This window comes from Temnothorax nylanderi, unplaced genomic scaffold, assembly GCF_030848795.1.
Source record: "Temnothorax nylanderi isolate EJ_2023f unplaced genomic scaffold, tnyl_v1.0 TNYL_tig0007_pilon, whole genome shotgun sequence".
In the NCBI taxonomy this organism is placed as follows: domain Eukaryota; kingdom Metazoa; phylum Arthropoda; class Insecta; order Hymenoptera; family Formicidae; genus Temnothorax; species Temnothorax nylanderi.
In genome coordinates, this window is record NW_027249069.1 from 1664230 (window position 1) to 1680578 (window position 16349).

The following is a 16349-nucleotide window of genomic DNA, read 5'->3' on the forward strand; positions in this document are numbered from 1 at the left end:
GACGCGTCGCGGATCGATGGCTTGAAAAACAAAGAGAGAGAGAGAGAAAGAGAAAGAGAGAGAGAGAGAGAGAGAGGAGAAAGAGTAAAAACTCCGGGAAAACGTGTCTCCGGTGTCTCATGGACGCGAACGCGCTCGTGTTTTCGCGTGTACAATAACGATTTGCATAACATGTAATTTCCCGTTGTGAAGTCGTCAAGGTCGGGTCAGGGTCGTCCCGTTTACTTCGCATTTCGTATCTTATAAAAATTTGTAAGATTTTGCGCGCGCGCGCGCGCGCGGAAGGGTTGGCATTCCTGGCGTCATCCGAGTGATTACGCTTGTCACTTCGGTCACTCGTGTGTACGCGCTACGATGTGTTTACATTGTAACTCACGCGACGCTGCTATGTTGTGAGGAGGGAGAAGCGTCGATTCCTCGGCAGGATGAAGCGCACGGTAATGCCGAAGCTACGTCCCTCGCTTTCAGTGCGACACTCGGCGACGCGTCGCGCTCTTTTCCCTCTCGACTCGTGACAAATTTTTTTAGGTTATTCTAGGTTAATTTGTCCACGCTCAGCAATATTTACACCCGCGATTGCATCGACGCTGCTCGCGCGCCGAAATAATTGCCGCTCCGACGAAGCAGCGTCCGATCGTGCGCGTTATAAAATTCGCGAATCACCGCGCGAGCGCTCCGTTTTAATTCATATTTTCTCGGTGTTCAGGTGTCCGAGGAGAACAGCGAGAGCAAACGGACCTTCGTCAAGCATGAGTCCATCAACTTCGGATACGATGCAGCAGCCTCGTACGCTAATTACTCGCAGTCGTCCACACCTTCCACCATCGCTCAGCCCTTACCCGGGCAGCCACCCTTGCCTCCCATGCCTCCGCCGCCCAGCGGAGTCCCACCTCCGCCACATGTATTCGGACCAGTGCCTTCCCAAGTAACTCCCATTCAAGCGTGGGCGCATCCACCGTGGCAGTGGATAGCGTCGCAGCCGTCTCTGCCACCTCCAACTCCGCGCGAGATTACTAATACAATTCAGAGAGAGATGCCGCTGAGGGGTAACTACGTACGTCACGAGAGGTTCGCTCACAACAGGAGCAACGTGTATGTCCAGAGAAATAATTTTCATCGTAGAAACAAAAGGCCCATGCGTTTCGGGCAGTCGCAGGGTCAGTTCGATCATAATACATACTTCGGCGCGGCCTTGACCGGTAGTCTCGGGTTGGAGTGGCAAAGAAATAATTATACCGCGGCGGCGAACGACGGTATAATAAACCACATGACTGTTCCTCTTTCTTCCCATTCCGTACCTTCCATTCTGCCGGGAATCGTGAGCAATCGGCATGGCGAGGAAACGGAGGATCAGGATGTGAAAATTGTACTATAGTGAACATATTTCAAGCAGTTTTCACGACGTTTGTCATACGGACAGCTAATGCGATTGAATTTTTCCCAGGAAAAGGTAGTAAAGAAGAACAAACAGAGGAAGCCGATGTCTCAGAGCTATCCTAGTAAGCCGTGGAATAGGGAGGATGCGGAGAGAGCTCTGATGACTGAAAACGAATACAATATGAAGAACAAAGTTAATGCGCAGAGCTTAATAATTAAGTTTCCCGATCCGGATCTAAACAAGGACATTGTTAGACTGTTTCACCCCGGTATACGGAATATACACTTTCAAAATCCGAGCGGTCCGAGATACTGCTTCATTCAGATGGCGAAGAGCGTGAATATTGACGAAGCTATAAAAGAACTGGAGAAGGTTAAATTTGGTACGGGACACCTGAAAGTCGAGAAGAAAGCGGTGAGAAACGAGGATGTCCGAAACACGAAGCCCGAGGATATAAATCCTTACAATTTGTACATAGGAAATTTGCCCACATTTGTTAAAGCAAACGAGATAAAAAGCAAATTTCCAAAGGCACGAGTGGATGTATCGAGAGCACGGAAGTTAAAGAACACGCAGTGAGTTGTAGATACCTTATAAATATTTATATATCTTTGACTGTATTGTGCTTATCTTATCTTTACATTTTGTTGTAGATTTGCTTTTATGAGATATAATAGTGTAGATGACGCGATAGCGGATTACAAAAAGGCGTACGGTTTAATGTGGGACACGAGGAGTATCATTGTTAAATTTAGACGAAAGGAAGGTAACGCTTACCTTCCCGAGATACTTAAGCCTGACGTTAAGAAAGTTAAAGACGAACCGAGTAACGCTGCACAACTGGTGAAGGAACAGAATTCGAATCACGTTGAATTTAAGCCTAATGTTAACGAGTCGAAGGAAGAGGATAACACTGGTAAAACGAAGGAGAATAAAGCCAACCACGCGGATAAATCGTCGACGAGTCAAGATGTGGACAGCGTGGAAATGCGGTTACAAGATAATTCCGGTAAAGCGCAAAATAAATTGGCCTCGCAAGTTCAGGAAAATGTGAACTCTCATTCCTCTTTGTTGCCAACCTCAATCACGTCAGACAAGACAATGCAAGAGCAACAACGACAACCCTTGGTAACATATATAAAATCAGTATTGTTAAGCTGCATAATGTTGTGTTGCAATTGTATGCAAATAATCAATTCTTACATTACCTGTTGGAAAAACAATTTATATTCATTGATATTCATTACATTTCAGTATTATAGACCTTTAAAAACGGGCATTACGAAACCGTGTAATGCTTCGCGCGATTTATATATCACGATCGTCTTGAAGAGCTAATAATGCTTCTATTTGTCATATGTATGTAGATGTCACAGTCTTCTCAAGTACCTTCAACATCGGAAAATCCATCATCGCGTCCGCAGGCCGATGTCGAGGAAATGGTGATGCTCACGCAAATCAAAACGGAGCCTATAGATTACGATGACGAGGATGAAGATGATGATGATGATGATGACGACGACGACGATGACGATGACGATGACGACGATGTTGAGGAACCGGACGATACTGACGACGACGAGGATAATAATGAGGAAGATTTCGAAGAGGACGATGAAGATGAAGTTGATAATGGACATATAGCGTTTGCGGCGAGACCGTCGAAAGCAGTACAAGATAAAGAAGAACCAACGGATGTAAGTACAACGCACGATTAATTGTTGATTACATTATATCTACTTAAAGTCCTTTTTAACTTTACTAAGAACACAAAATATCTCGTATCTTATTTCAGCACCTTGACCAGATGTTCAGCGATTTGGAGAATATGACGAGCGACATTGGTTTCTTGAAAAACGCTTGAATTTTAATATTTGGACACGCACCGTCACACTCGAATCCGAGGTTCTTTTCATGAAATGTAATTCCACATATAATGTGTATAAATCAGTAACTGCGTAATATAAACGAATAAGACTGCATGTGTTTAAATACAGTAGCGTAAGCGATTATAAAGCCGTATTTAAGCGTTTTGTAATTATTTTTTTCAAAGAATTTCAAACACCATGCTTAAGTGCATGATTATGTAAGCTCTATTGTATCATTAAAGTTATTATTTTGTGTATCCTTCGTGGTCAATTAATCTGTGTATGTATCGTTTAATCCTTTTTTTTTTACACAAAGAAAGTTAGGGAGAGCCAGTAGTATACACGAGAAACCACCTCGACTCTCACTCATAATTACAAATTGATGTCAATTATAATTAAAAATTGCGAGCTTGCTACATATTGTAAAAATAAAACAGTATATAATAATAATTCTATAAGCTATAATTCTCTTTACGTTGAAGTCTCTCTTTACAGTGTCATCTCTGCGATTTTATTCGCGCGTTTGAACTTTAAACGACGCGATACTTTCGCGTCCGCGTCGTCACGTGCGCGCAACGCGTGCGGATCGATATCGATAGTTTAAAAAAAAAAAAAGAGCGCGAAAAAGAAAGCGGGAATGTTCGGCATCTCGCGGATGCAAACATTGCAAACGACGCGCTCGCAAATTGCGTGACGCTACGATGAATTGCGTAACAACGCAATTTCGCCTCGTCACCTCGTCGGGATCGGGTCAGGGTCGTTTCTGTTTACCTCTCGCGAAAGATCGTCGCACGCGCGCGCGCGGAAGGGGGTTGGCACCCCTGGCGCCTCCTCGTCGCGGCCAGTCGCGGCTACGCTTGTCACACATGCTCGCGCTACGATGTTGTTTACGTTGTAACTCAGGAAATGCTGCTACCCTGTAAGGCGAGTCACGTTCAGCCTGGCAGCATGAAGCGCGCGGTAATGCCCGAGCTTACGTCCTCCTACGTCGTTTCCCCGTCGTGCGATAGTCGGTGGACGCGCAGTGGCCCCTCTCGTTTCGCTCGCGCGCGTTTCCCAATCTTCTAGGTTATTCTAGGTTAATTTGTCTAATGCCAAAACAATGTTTACACACGCGACCGCAATGTTTACACCGACGTCCGTTCGAAATGATCGCTCCCTCCAACGAGCGGCAGCGGCCGATCCGTGCGCGTCGTAAAATTCACCGAGTCACGGCGCGCCCGCTCCGTTTTTAATTCATGCTTTCTTGATCCTCAGGTGCCCGAGGAAAACAGCGAGAGCAAACGGAACTATTTTAAGCACGAGTCCATCAGCTTCGGATACGATGCCTCCCCGTACGCCAATTACTCGTCGTCGTCCACACCCTCCACCATCGCTCAGCCCTTACCCGGGCAGCCACCCTTGCCTCCTATGCCTCCGCCGAGCGGAGTCCCACCTCCGCCGCACGTATTCGGACCAGTGCCTTCCCAAGTGGCTCCCATTCAATGGACCCACGCGCACACCCCCTGGCAGTGGATAGCGCCGCAAACGTCCCCCTTGCCGCATCCGACTCCGCACGATATCGCTAATACGATTCAGAGGGAGATTCCGCTCAGGGGTAACTACGTACGTCGCGAGAGATTTCACAATAGGAACAATATGTATGTTCAGAGAAATAATTTTCGTAAAAATAGAAGGGTGGTGCGGTTCGGACAGCCGCAGGGTCAGTTTGATCAAGCTGCATATTTCGGGGCGACGCTGGCGGGTAATCTCGGATTGGACTGGCGAAGGAATAATTATCCCGCGGCGACCAATGACGCTATAATGAGTCACATGACCGTTCCTCTACCTAATCATCCCATCCCTTCCATCCCACCGGGAATCGTGAGCAACCGACGTACCGAGGAGACGGAGGATCAGGATGTGAAAATTGTACTGTTACGAACATATTTCATACGGTATATGTGTTCGTTGCGAGGATGGCTAATGCGATTGAATTTTTTCAGGAAAAGGTAGTGAAGAAGAATAAACAGAGGAAGCCGATGTCTCAGAGTTATGTCAACAAGCCGTGGAATAGGGAAGATGCGGAAAGGGCTCTGAAAATTGAAAGCGAATATAACATGAAGAACAAAGTTAATGCGCAGAGCTTAATAATCAAGTTTCCCGATACGGATCTGGACAAGGACATTGTTGGCCAGTTTCATCCAGAGATACTGAACATACATTTTCAAAATCCGTGTGGGCCGAGATATTGCTTCATTCAAATGGCGGAAGATGTGAATATTGACGAGGCGATAAAAGAATTGGAGAAAATCAAGTTTGGTGTCGGGCACTTGAAAGTCGAGAAAAAGTCATTAAGAGACGAGGATAATCCCGAGGAGATAGATCCCTATACCTTGTTTATAGGAAATCTGCCGGAATCTGTTAAGACGAGCGAAATAAAAAGTAAATTTCCAAAGGCGCAAGACGAAGAAACGCGAAAGATGAAGAACACACGGTGAGTTATAGATATCTTATTAACTTGCTTTATTTGCTATGCTAAATCTAGCGGAATTATTAAGTTGTTTTTTTTTTTACAATTTTATCATATTATCCCTACATTTTGTTGCAGAAATATTCTTATGAGATACAATAGCGTAGACGACGCGATATCAGATTACAAACAAGCATACGGTTTAATGTGGGACAAGAGAAGTATTAACGTTAGATTTAGACGGAAGAGAGGTAACACTTGTCTTTCCGAAGAACCTAAGCTTGACGCTAAGAAAGTTAAGGAGGAGCCAAGCAACGCTGCACAAGTGGAGAAGGAACGGAATGCGAATCACGTTGAACTTAAGCTCAATGTTAACGAGTTGAAAGAAGAAGAAAGTAACACTGACGAAACGAAGGAAGACAAGATCAATCGCGCGAATAAGTCGTCGGCAAATCAAAATGTGGACAGCGCGGAAGCGCGATTGCAAGATAATTCCAATAAAGCACAAAGAAAACCAGCCTCGCAAGTTCAGGAAAACACAAACTCTCATTTGCCTGGATTATCGACGCAAGAAGAACAACCTTTGGTAATACATATAAAATCAATATCGTTATGTTGTGTATTGTTGTATCGCACAATTGTGCGTACTTATTGTATCGCTTGGAAAAACTACTTAACATATTTCGTTATGCTTGATCTTTAAGATCAGGCAAAATGATACTACATAGTGTTTTGCGTGTTTAATATATATTACAATCATTCCAAAGAGATTAATAATGCTTTTATTTTCCTATGTAGACGTCACAGTTTCTTCAAATACCTTCGGCGTCGAAAGTTAACCCACCATGTCCAACCGAGGCGAACACCGTCGAGGAAATGGTGATGCTTACGGAGATCAAACAGGAACCCATAGATTACGATGAGATGTTCAAGATGAAGCACAATGACAGTGATACCGACGATGATGATGATGATGATGATGACGACGATGACGATGACGATGACGACGACGACGATGACGATGACGATAATGTCGAGGAGCCGGATGATTCTGATGATGATGAGGATATCAATGCGGGAGACTTCGACGATGAAGATGAAGATATCGACGATGATGGAAATATAGCGTTTAGGGCTAAGCCGTCGAGAACAACGCGAAATGACGAGGAACCGTCAGACGTGAGTGTTGCGCATGATTAATTGCATATTGTTAAAATATCTCGATAATATTTTGTATACAACATTGACATTCGACTTCTTGTTCCAGCACCTCGATAAAATGTTCAGCGAATTGGAGAACATGACAGGCGACATCGGTTTCTTAAAACAATGAACGAAACATCGTCTTAATACTCGCCGACCCAGTTCTTTTTATGAGATTTTGATTCCGTATATAACGTGTAAATATCACAGTAGCTGCGTAATCTAAACAAATGAGACTGCATGCATTTAGATATAGTAGCGTAAGCGATTGTAGCCGTATTTAAGCATTTTGTAACTATTATTTCTTCCGATGAATTTCAATGAATATCAGGCTTAAGCGAAGCATTATATAAGCTCTATTATATCATTAAAGTTATTATTTTACGTATATTCTTTCGTGATAAATCTGTTCACCCAGTTCACCGTTCGTGCGTTTTTCTATTCAGTAGTTCTTTTTAACAAAGAAAATTACAGAGAATAAACTGTAACTCGAAAAACCGCGATCAGTACATCTTTTATCAACAAATCCACGTGTCAATTATAATTGAATGACTGCAAATCTGGTACATTGCGGAAATATATAACACAGTTAATGCTTTAACGATTAATAACAATTCTTTTCGTATGCGTAATCGTAAGTTAAATAATTGCCTTTTTTAAATATAAATTATATATGTTTCACGTGTCGCATATCGCGGAATATTTGAATACCGGATACATTAACCGACGGTCAACTTTTCGGTCAGAATAGCGAATATAGAAATTAGCTATTTTGAAAATTAACCGTCGTGGGTTACTATTTCCAAAACGTTTGTTAACCTTTAATTTACGGTTAATTTTCGAAATAGCCAATTTCTATTCGCTATTCTGAAAAGTTTTATAAACTTTCGAGAAAGCGAATTAGAACTTTTCGAGTTTCGAGAAACTCGAGGATGCCATCTACTTCCGGCCTACTTACGAGCGCGCGACAGAAGCGCGGGTAAACCCATCCTCCACTCCACTTTCTAAAAGGGCAGCGAGGACAGCAAACTTGTTGCTCCGGACGAATTTTCACCGCTTGCGGCTTGCGGCACGTTGAGTTTTGCTTATTTGAGCACGTTGAATTTGTCGGCGCGTGAGCAGCAGCGGCACGATGTTCGAGGCACGCCTGACGCAGAGCGCGATCCTGAAGAAGGTGCTGGACGCGGTGAAGGACCTCCTGACCGAGGCGACTTTCGAATGCTCGGACTCGGGGATTCAGGTCCAGGCGATGGACAACGCGCACGTTTCCCTCGTCTCGTTGAATCTCAGGAGCGACGGCTTCGACAAGTACCGTTGCGATCGCAATCTGTCGATGGGAATGAGCATCAATTGGTGAGACACGTTAATTTGAAGGTTATGCGCCGGGCCGGCTGTCCCTTCGAACAAAGGGACGGTGATGTGTTCTTTTTGGCTGCGCTATATTCCTTTTCCTTCACGCTTTTCGCTCCGCGAAATGCAAATAAACACGCGAGCGCTTTGTGAGATTTAAAGTCGAAGAGGGAGGGGGGGGGGGATTTTTGAGACACGTCAAAAAGAGCAGGTCTAGAGCCGGTGGATTGCGATAATTAATGCTTGACACGATGCTAATCGATCATGAAACCCTTTCAGCATGTCGAAGATACTGCGATGCGCCGGTGCGGACGACACGGTGACCCTCAGGGCGTGGGACAATCCTGAATCTATCGTCTTTATATTTGAGTCGCCGAACAAGGACAAGCTAGCCGAGTACGAGATGAAGCTGATCAATATGGATCAGGAACATCTGGGCATACCCGTGAGTTACTTGCGTAAAGAGTAACGAGGCGATATTAAGATTGTTCTCTCATAAAACAATTGCTTTACAGGAAACGTCGTACTCGTGCGTCGTGAAAATGCCGACTACAGAATTTACTCGCATATGTAGGGACTTGAGCCAGTTTGGAGAATCCATAACTTTCGCGTGTACCAAGGAAGGTATAAAATTCAGCGCGTCCGGCGATTACGGTTCAGGTAAATTAACCACATGTATTCTCGAGATAAATTAATAATACACGTAATTTGTTCTCTTTACTTACGTTGAAGTAAAATAAAATGTCATTTGCACCAATGCTATTTTCTTGAATGCTGTTCCGCGTCCGTCCAGTAATAGATTGAGACTAACTTGCAGGGTTACGGTCCTCGAGAGCCTTAACTGAAACTATGTTAAAATTCTTGTTTTTCTAATCTCGTCAGCAAAGGTCATGTTATTTGTACATTCTTCCTTGTTTACGTTTTCACTTCCACGAGATATAAGTACTTACCATCAGGAGATATTTGATCGCTAAATAAAATTGTATAGAACAAGCTTGGTAGATGCATTTACACAGATTTAATCAAAGCAAGAGTTGAAAACGCTATGATGTTCATAAATGTTACACAGAATATATTCAAGATTAAAGAAAGTGATCATTTACATACAGGGACATTCTGTATATACGTTAAATAAGTGGCTTACATGCTGCCTCTGTTTCTTTGCAGCCAACATCAAATTGGCACAGACTGCGGATGCGGATAAAGAAGAGGAAGCGGTAATAGTTAATATGCAGGAACCAGTAAAGTTAACGTTTTCTTGTCGTTATCTGAATTGCTTTGTGAAAGCTGGTCCTCTTTGCAACCAAGTTACACTGTCCATGTCCGACGATGTGCCTTTAGTATGTGAATACAAGATCGGCGATATTGGACACATTAGGTATTACCTGGCACCCAAAATCGACGACGAGGATGGAAACTAAAAACGATGATAGAAATAGAACTCGTACATATTGAACGGTCATTAACGGTATTGCATCACGTTACTGATTGTTTTTGAAAAATTTTGTCCTGTTAGCGTTCGATATGTTTATTTCAATAGAAAACGATTAATTGGTTTGACATAATTTCAAGGAGATGATACCATACATATTTGCTGATCGAGAAAACTAAATACTCCGTTATTCGATATTGAGGTACAAGTAAGGCAAAGCTAAAGGTACTTTTAAGGTAATATATTATTTTAATTTTACATTTAAAAGTTATTTGGCTCGTCACAGTGCTAGCGCAATGCAGAATTGACACTAAAATTTATAGTAGAGTGACACAATGATTAGTAGGTATAGCAAAATGGTGTCATCCTCTTAATCAATATTCACATTATTAACGTTCCAGAGACTGTGACAGTATTTTGATAATATCGCATTTTCTTTTTTATATGTAAGAACTCAATATATTTTCAAAAAATTTGATAAATTTTGAATGTTATACGTTATTCTTATACCCTAGCCTAGATCGAAATTTCAAGTTTTGCTTAATGCAATCTTACTTCGTATATGTTTGTGTGTATACGCTACTTTAATATAAAAATACATAATTAACTTACGAGCTGAGGGAATAAGAGGGCTATCATGGATGGAATAGCCTAGAAGTAGTATACAGTTAAATCTTACATAATTTGGATTTATCCTATAATTACTCTAAATAATTAAGTTAATAATTAATCATTAAATATTGATTTATACTATAGAATTATTTTACACGCAAGCACTCCTCGTCAGATCTCTATAAATAGTAAAATCATTCATCATTTGTCCTCTTCGTCTTTAAACAAAAATCTTTTTAAACAAGTAACTTTTTTTTATATATACGTGCACTACATTAAGAGGAAGAAAAGAAGTTTTAAAACATTCAAATGAGACGTTTTGGCAATATTAATCAGCCTCTTTGGTATTAAGACCCTGATATTGCTTTCTTGTTTCAACTCAATCGAAAGTTATTTAATGAGAGGGAGGAGATCTATTATTTTATACATTATTAAAAAGAAGATTATTATATAAAGAATGCGACAACTACTCTTTAGAAAAAATAGTTTGTATAGATTTCTCTCCAATATGCGTTGTGAATTTTTAAAATGCGCTCAGTTATGCTTTCTCTCGGTGGAGATTCACACAGATCTTGACTCGGTTAGTTCGTCATGTCGTGCTCCGATTTGGCATCCTTTTTATACGTTATAGATACACGTTCAGTCTACGTAGTCAATATTGAATATACATAAGATACTGTATGGTCTCTCCACGACTGAAACGCTATGCAAAACAATATATATATATACATATACATATATATTGTTGCGTCGGAAAGAAATGTGAAAGGTCTTTAAGCGTTCGTGCTACCGTTACTCCCGTATAAGCTAGGGTGTACGTATTTGTCATGCAGTGTCCTTAAATGCCTCAGTAAGTTGCTCTTTACGTTGAAGCCTTTTTTACAGTAGGAGCAAAGAAAAGGCTTTTCGCCCGTATGCGTTCTTTGGTGGATGACCATCGAGGCGTGACTCGGGAATTCCTTTTGACATATGTTGCATAACTTTTGGTGATTGTGAACCCTTTTCGGCTTGGGGGGCGCCGAATTGTTCATCAAGGCCAACTGCTCCTCCGTGTGCTCCGTCTGTATGTGACGCACCCATTCCTGCGGCGTGGAATACATGTTGCCGCATAGATCGCACTTGAGAGGCGGGAAATCCTTGCTGTCGTCGTTTATATCGTCCTGAAACCGCCGCGTTTTTTTTTAATTTTTTGTTTATTTCACGATCTCTCATCGTGTGCATATATATACGCCATAAAGAATTCGCGACACAGTACCTTTCGTTTCTTTCTCCGATTCTCAGTCATGTCAGCATGCGTGAATTCTATATGCCTCACCCAGTCCGACGGTCTGTTAAACGTTTGACTGCACATGTCGCACGTCAGTGGTGTATATTCCTCCTCCTCCATGTCTCCATCCTCGTCCGCGCTATGTACGATCTCCTGCGATGAGAATAAGGAAAACGTTATTGTTTTTTGCTATGTTAAAAGAAACAACTACCGTCCGTAGTAACTTTTTATTTTACGCACTGGTTTGATATCGATCTCATGGTCTATCGTAAGCGATTCCGACGGATCGATCGACTCTTCCCAATCGATCGGCTCGTCCTTCACCAACAGTTCCAGATTTAGTTCGCTCTAAAAGGGAGGAAGAACATTTTAGACTTTACGTCGTTGAACGAGTGCCTTTTTTTTAAATTGCATTATTACTAAACCTAAAAAAAAAACTAGCTCACGTTTTCGCCTTCGCTCTTCGACTTGTTCGACTCGACGTCGCTGCTAACGGCTTTCTTCTTTTTGCCATTTGTCTCAAGATTCTCCTTGTTCTTGCTCTGCTCGTTACTTTTCTCCTCCGAGACCTTTTTGGTCTCGGATTCGTTGGCCTTGTCCTCGATCTTCTCGGTGCTCTTCCTCTCGACCGGCTTCGCCGGCTGTATATTATTTTGGCAGGCCGCGGCCGCCTGTTGCACGTTCTCGATTACCTTCTCGGCGGTCGGTTGTACCAGTTTGATCTTCTGTATCTGCCCGGCCAGCTGCGACGTTTCCCGCTTGTCGCGCTCGATCTTCTGATTGTTCGACTGTATGTTCTCTTTCTTGCTGCTGCCGGTATTCGATCTCCACAGTCCACGCACACGTAGGATGTCGCCGGCCTTCAGGACTCCCTCCAGCTGATCGTTCGTCACAGTGGCCTCGCCGCTGTACATGTACTGTATCAGGATTTTTAGGGTGCGGTATCCGATCTCCGTGGGCAATACCTGAAAGCATAAAATAACATTATCGGATCGTCTCTGTATCACGCTGTTTCGAATTGGCCGTCTATTTGATAGAACAGGCGAAAGGAACGTTTAACGCAATGAGGATCTGGAGGTTTGATTACCGACCACGATTATCGGTGCATTGGTGTTCGCGCCGAAATGGCACGTCTGGAAAATGTGACTGAGATAGGACGAGCAGGCCGCGAGGACGAATCGATGGGCCGCCACGTGCCGTCCGCAGGACGTGGCCAGCAGAACGTCCGCGAAGGATTCCGAGTGGAGCAGAGTCGCGACGGAGCTGTGCAGATGCGCCCCGTAGCTGTGCCACTTGAGCTGGTAATTCTCCGAGGCGGCGATGGCCATCTTTTCTGTATCGGACAAAAGCGATGTCGGATTATTGTTGGGACGTAAAATTCAAAGACATTGTTTGTCATACCGCGCGCTGCGATAAAATAAACAGTTCCGTTCGGTTTAATTTATTTAAGCACATTAGCGATCGCGAACGGAGGATCCCGGATGACGTCTAGAATTTTGCATAGTGTTCGTGGAATTTCAACGCGTCTCTGTTACAAAACGAGCCTGTTGCGCGGGTAAAACGATAGATAACAATTAAATTGTACAGTTCGCGGCGGGATATCGCAGCACCGAATTTCCTTCGGTCGGCTTCAGCGTCTTGCGCATTTTTATCCGTATCGATCTATCATCGCGATTGCGGACAGTCATCCGCAGAGGCGGCCGAGAGAAGCTATAGAAATCGTTCCCCTTCCCTCCCCCACCCTCGCGATGATCTCGCCTCGCGATCTAGCGATTCCTCCTTCTCTCAACTTTATCCTTCACCGCGATCGTATCAATCGTCAGCGTCGCTACTCCAAAGAGAACAAAGCCGTTAATTGCAAATCGTTGCAGATCGATCGGGGGAGAGACACGGCGAGCGCTTATCCCGAAATACGATATTTTTCGAGCTCGCGGGATCGCGTTAGTCCTCCCGCACGCGAGGTCGAGACGTCAAGTGTGTTTCCTTGGTCACGTTTGCGGCCACGATCCAATTTGCTCCGATCGCTGCTTCGCCGTCGCCGTCGCCGCCCGTATACAAGATCAATGCAGGCCGATAAGTCGCGCAACGTGATAACTCGCGCGGCCGCGTATCACTCTCTCTCTCTCTCTCTCTCTCTCTCGCCGTGTTGCGGCCGCAATTTTCCTTCGTATCCCGCCGCGCGAGTTCAATCAAACTCGCAAATTCAATCAGGACGCACGAGGCGAGGCTCCAGGTCGTCCGTCTCCTTTGCCGCGGTAAACGATGTTTACTCGACACCCTCTTTCCGTCGACGTCGGGGATGCGCGTGCCGTTTAGGTCGGATACGCGATCACCCCGGGATCACACTTGGCCGTGTCGATACACCAAAGAACCGCATTTATTACGACCGCTCGTACATGACGTGTAGCTCGTGAATCATCTACGGGGAAGAGAATGCGTCGAGCACCCTCGCGATCGCTCCCTCTCTCTCTCTCTCCCTCTCCCTCTCTCTCTCTCTCCGGCCAGACGTCGTCTTCGCCGCCGCCGCGATTTACCTGAGAACATCGGCGCACCAGATTAATGATTCGAGGATCCACTCCTGAACAGTGCACCCGAATCGCGCGACTTTACGCGACGATAAATCCGAAACTTATATATCGGGGGAACAACGAGGACAACGGCAACGTCGACGGGGACGAGGTGCTGCGTGCACGAGCGCGGCGTAGCTCGCGCGCGTCGTCGGTGTTTTGAAAGGCGCTTGGCGCGGACAGGGACAAGGGGCACGGGGCAGATACGAGCATCGAACGAACCGCCGCGTAGGGGCCTAAAAATCGATATTTCGGTCTTTGCTCCATCCTCTCCGCGCGCCGTGCGGCGCGGCGCGGCACGGCGCGGCTCGCCTCGCCGGCTTTCGCCGGCTAGAGGAGGTAGGGTATGCCCCCCTGCGTTCATCATCGATTTTCCCGGCTACCAATCGCACGCATCCATTTATCGCATCGATCGCCCGAGCTGATTTCAGCGTTTGCGTCCGTCCGTCCATCCGCCCGCCTCGCTCCACGACGATTCATACACCCTCCCAACGAATCCCCTCCGCCTCTCTCCCTCCCTCGCGCGCTCTCTCTCTGCCCGTGCGACCTCCCTTCCTATCGTCCTCACACCTCACACCGTCGGTACCCTTCTTCCCGCGACCCCTATCCCCTCGTCGAGACGAGAGACCCTCGCCGCCATCGCCGCCGCCGCCGTCACCGTCGCCGTTTCGGCTGTACCTTCGATTATGGATACGACTCGACTCGAGGAGATTCTCCTCGAGGGTCGCGTCCCGAGAGGGAGGCTGGAACCTCGATGGACTTCCGTCCGCCGACTTCTTCACGCCTGTTGATATCCTACGCCGCGCCGGGTCCGTCCGTGGCGTTCTCTCACGCGAGAGAGAGAAAGAGAGAGAGAGCGAGAGAGAGAGCTGTGAGCTTTTCTCCCGAGGCGCATGTAGAATATATACCCCGAGCAGCGGCGTACGTCACTCCGATTTGTTGCAGGCTTATCGATTACCTGCCGCTCGATGATCTACCCCGTCCAGACGAGGGATCACGTCCTCCTCCTACTCCTCCCGCTCGCTCGCGCGAGTCGCGGTATATATGTATACCTACAGACGTGTGGGACGTCTAGAAAATTTCGTAAACTTCAGCGAAACTCGTCGCTCGACATAACGATCGCCGATGTCCCTCATCTCTCGTTTCGAGCCGGTCGCGGCCTCGGCTTTTTCAAGTAGCGCCGGCTGACGCTGGGCCTACGATCAACATATAAATGTAATAAATTGTACGAAACGGTAGATATTAAAAGGCGTTATAAATTGCGAGATTAATACGATCGGTACGGCCGACGTGTGTCTAATCGAAGGATATGCGCTCTCGCGTCGCCTGGACGACCTGCAAGCTGAATCCCAGCATCCATTATGGAATTGATAAACAAAATGTTTTGTCAATATATGTAATAGATATGCAATAATAATACCTCTTGACGCGCGCATATCTGCGTACGACGGACGCGCTATACATATTCCCGTGCCATCAATGCACCCGTGTCGCACGAGGAATCGACGCGATGCGTCACCGAGGGGATCTATAGATCGGCCCGGGGCTTCGTCGTCGTCCGCTCCGCGGTCCTGCCTGGCGCAAAAATCCTATACAATCGAGATACCGCGTCGGGGGTCGGGCTCGTGCCCGAAGATGGCGCCGGTGGTGGGATTGTTCGATTTTCAGGATTTCCCTCGGTGTCCCTACACCTCCGCGTGCGTGTGTCATATGTGTGTGTATATGTGCGGTGCGCGGCACGACGTGCCGCATTGCGTCGACGACCCATTTTGCAACGGGGGCGATAAGTCGCGCGCTCGCCGCTCGCCGCCCTCCCCCCGCCGTATTAAATAATCAATCTCGCGCGACGCCCGCTGATCGAGGGGCACCCTCGAAAACGTCTCTCCTTTCCTTCCTTCTCTCTTTTTTGTTTGTTTTTGTTTACCTGCCGGTGCCGCGGGGAAGCGGTTAAGGCACGCCGCGTCCGTCGTCTCGAGTAGCCCCTGCATCCGTCGATCGCCCCCCTCGCTTTTTCTTTCAATCGAGCTGCGGGGGCTTTGCATTTTTGCAATCTCCGGTCTCCGGTCGCCGAGGAACGTGCCAGAACGTGCGAAGGTGTCGCGAAGCCGCGAAGGAAGGAACGACTCGGGGGTCGCGACGGGGGGACGCACGGAAGTTCCGATGATCGATGATCGACCCGCGCGCGAAAGGGACGAACGTTTGAATCGCGATCGCTCGGGT

The 16349-nt window shown here is 45.9% G+C and overlaps 4 protein-coding genes across 11 annotated transcripts; 3 read left to right on the forward strand and 1 right to left on the reverse strand.

Annotated features, from left to right (window-relative positions):
• Positions 1 to 227: 227 nt before the first annotated feature.
• LOC139780915 (uncharacterized) lies at positions 228 to 3503 on the forward strand. Of its 2 annotated transcripts, none has more exons than XM_071719661.1 (6): positions 228 to 437; positions 707 to 1366; positions 1445 to 1953; positions 2032 to 2506; positions 2746 to 3075; positions 3174 to 3503. In XM_071719661.1, the coding sequence occupies exons 1-6, from the start codon at positions 426 to 428 to the stop codon at positions 3240 to 3242; spliced, it is 2055 nt and encodes a 684-aa protein (XP_071575762.1). In that variant the 5' UTR covers positions 228 to 425; the 3' UTR covers positions 3243 to 3503. The 2 variants fall into 2 exon arrangements, with proteins under 2 accessions (XP_071575762.1, XP_071575770.1); XM_071719669.1 differs by having other exon boundaries at positions 434 to 528.
• Positions 3504 to 4137: 634 nt separating this feature from the next.
• On the forward strand, positions 4138 to 7289 carry LOC139780966 (uncharacterized). The gene is made up of 6 exons (XM_071719711.1): positions 4138 to 4206; positions 4504 to 5157; positions 5232 to 5722; positions 5837 to 6284; positions 6497 to 6877; positions 6966 to 7289. Exons 1-6 carry the CDS (start codon positions 4153 to 4155, stop codon positions 7029 to 7031), a joined length of 2094 nt encoding a protein of 697 aa, XP_071575812.1. The 5' UTR covers positions 4138 to 4152; the 3' UTR covers positions 7032 to 7289.
• A 584-nt stretch (positions 7290 to 7873) lies between these two features.
• On the forward strand, positions 7874 to 10165 carry Pcna (Proliferating cell nuclear antigen). The gene is made up of 4 exons (XM_071719905.1): positions 7874 to 8254; positions 8531 to 8696; positions 8767 to 8911; positions 9419 to 10165. The coding sequence occupies exons 1-4, from the start codon at positions 8034 to 8036 to the stop codon at positions 9670 to 9672; spliced, it is 786 nt and encodes a 261-aa protein (XP_071576006.1). The 5' UTR covers positions 7874 to 8033; the 3' UTR covers positions 9673 to 10165.
• Positions 9910 to 16230, reverse strand: LOC139780998 (uncharacterized). Of its 7 annotated transcripts, none has more exons than XM_071719767.1 (6): positions 16054 to 16230; positions 12654 to 12895; positions 12009 to 12527; positions 11803 to 11910; positions 11551 to 11715; positions 9910 to 11455 (listed from the first exon to the last, which is right to left on the reverse strand). In XM_071719767.1, the coding sequence occupies exons 1-6, from the start codon at positions 16169 to 16171 to the stop codon at positions 11069 to 11071; spliced, it is 1539 nt and encodes a 512-aa protein (XP_071575868.1). In that variant the 5' UTR covers positions 16172 to 16230; the 3' UTR covers positions 9910 to 11068. The 7 variants fall into 7 exon arrangements, with proteins under 7 accessions (XP_071575868.1, XP_071575920.1, XP_071575886.1 ...); XM_071719819.1 differs by lacking the exon at positions 16054 to 16230 and adding an exon at positions 15550 to 15676; XM_071719785.1 differs by lacking the exon at positions 16054 to 16230 and adding an exon at positions 15088 to 15442.
• Positions 16231 to 16349: the final 119 nt, after the last annotated feature.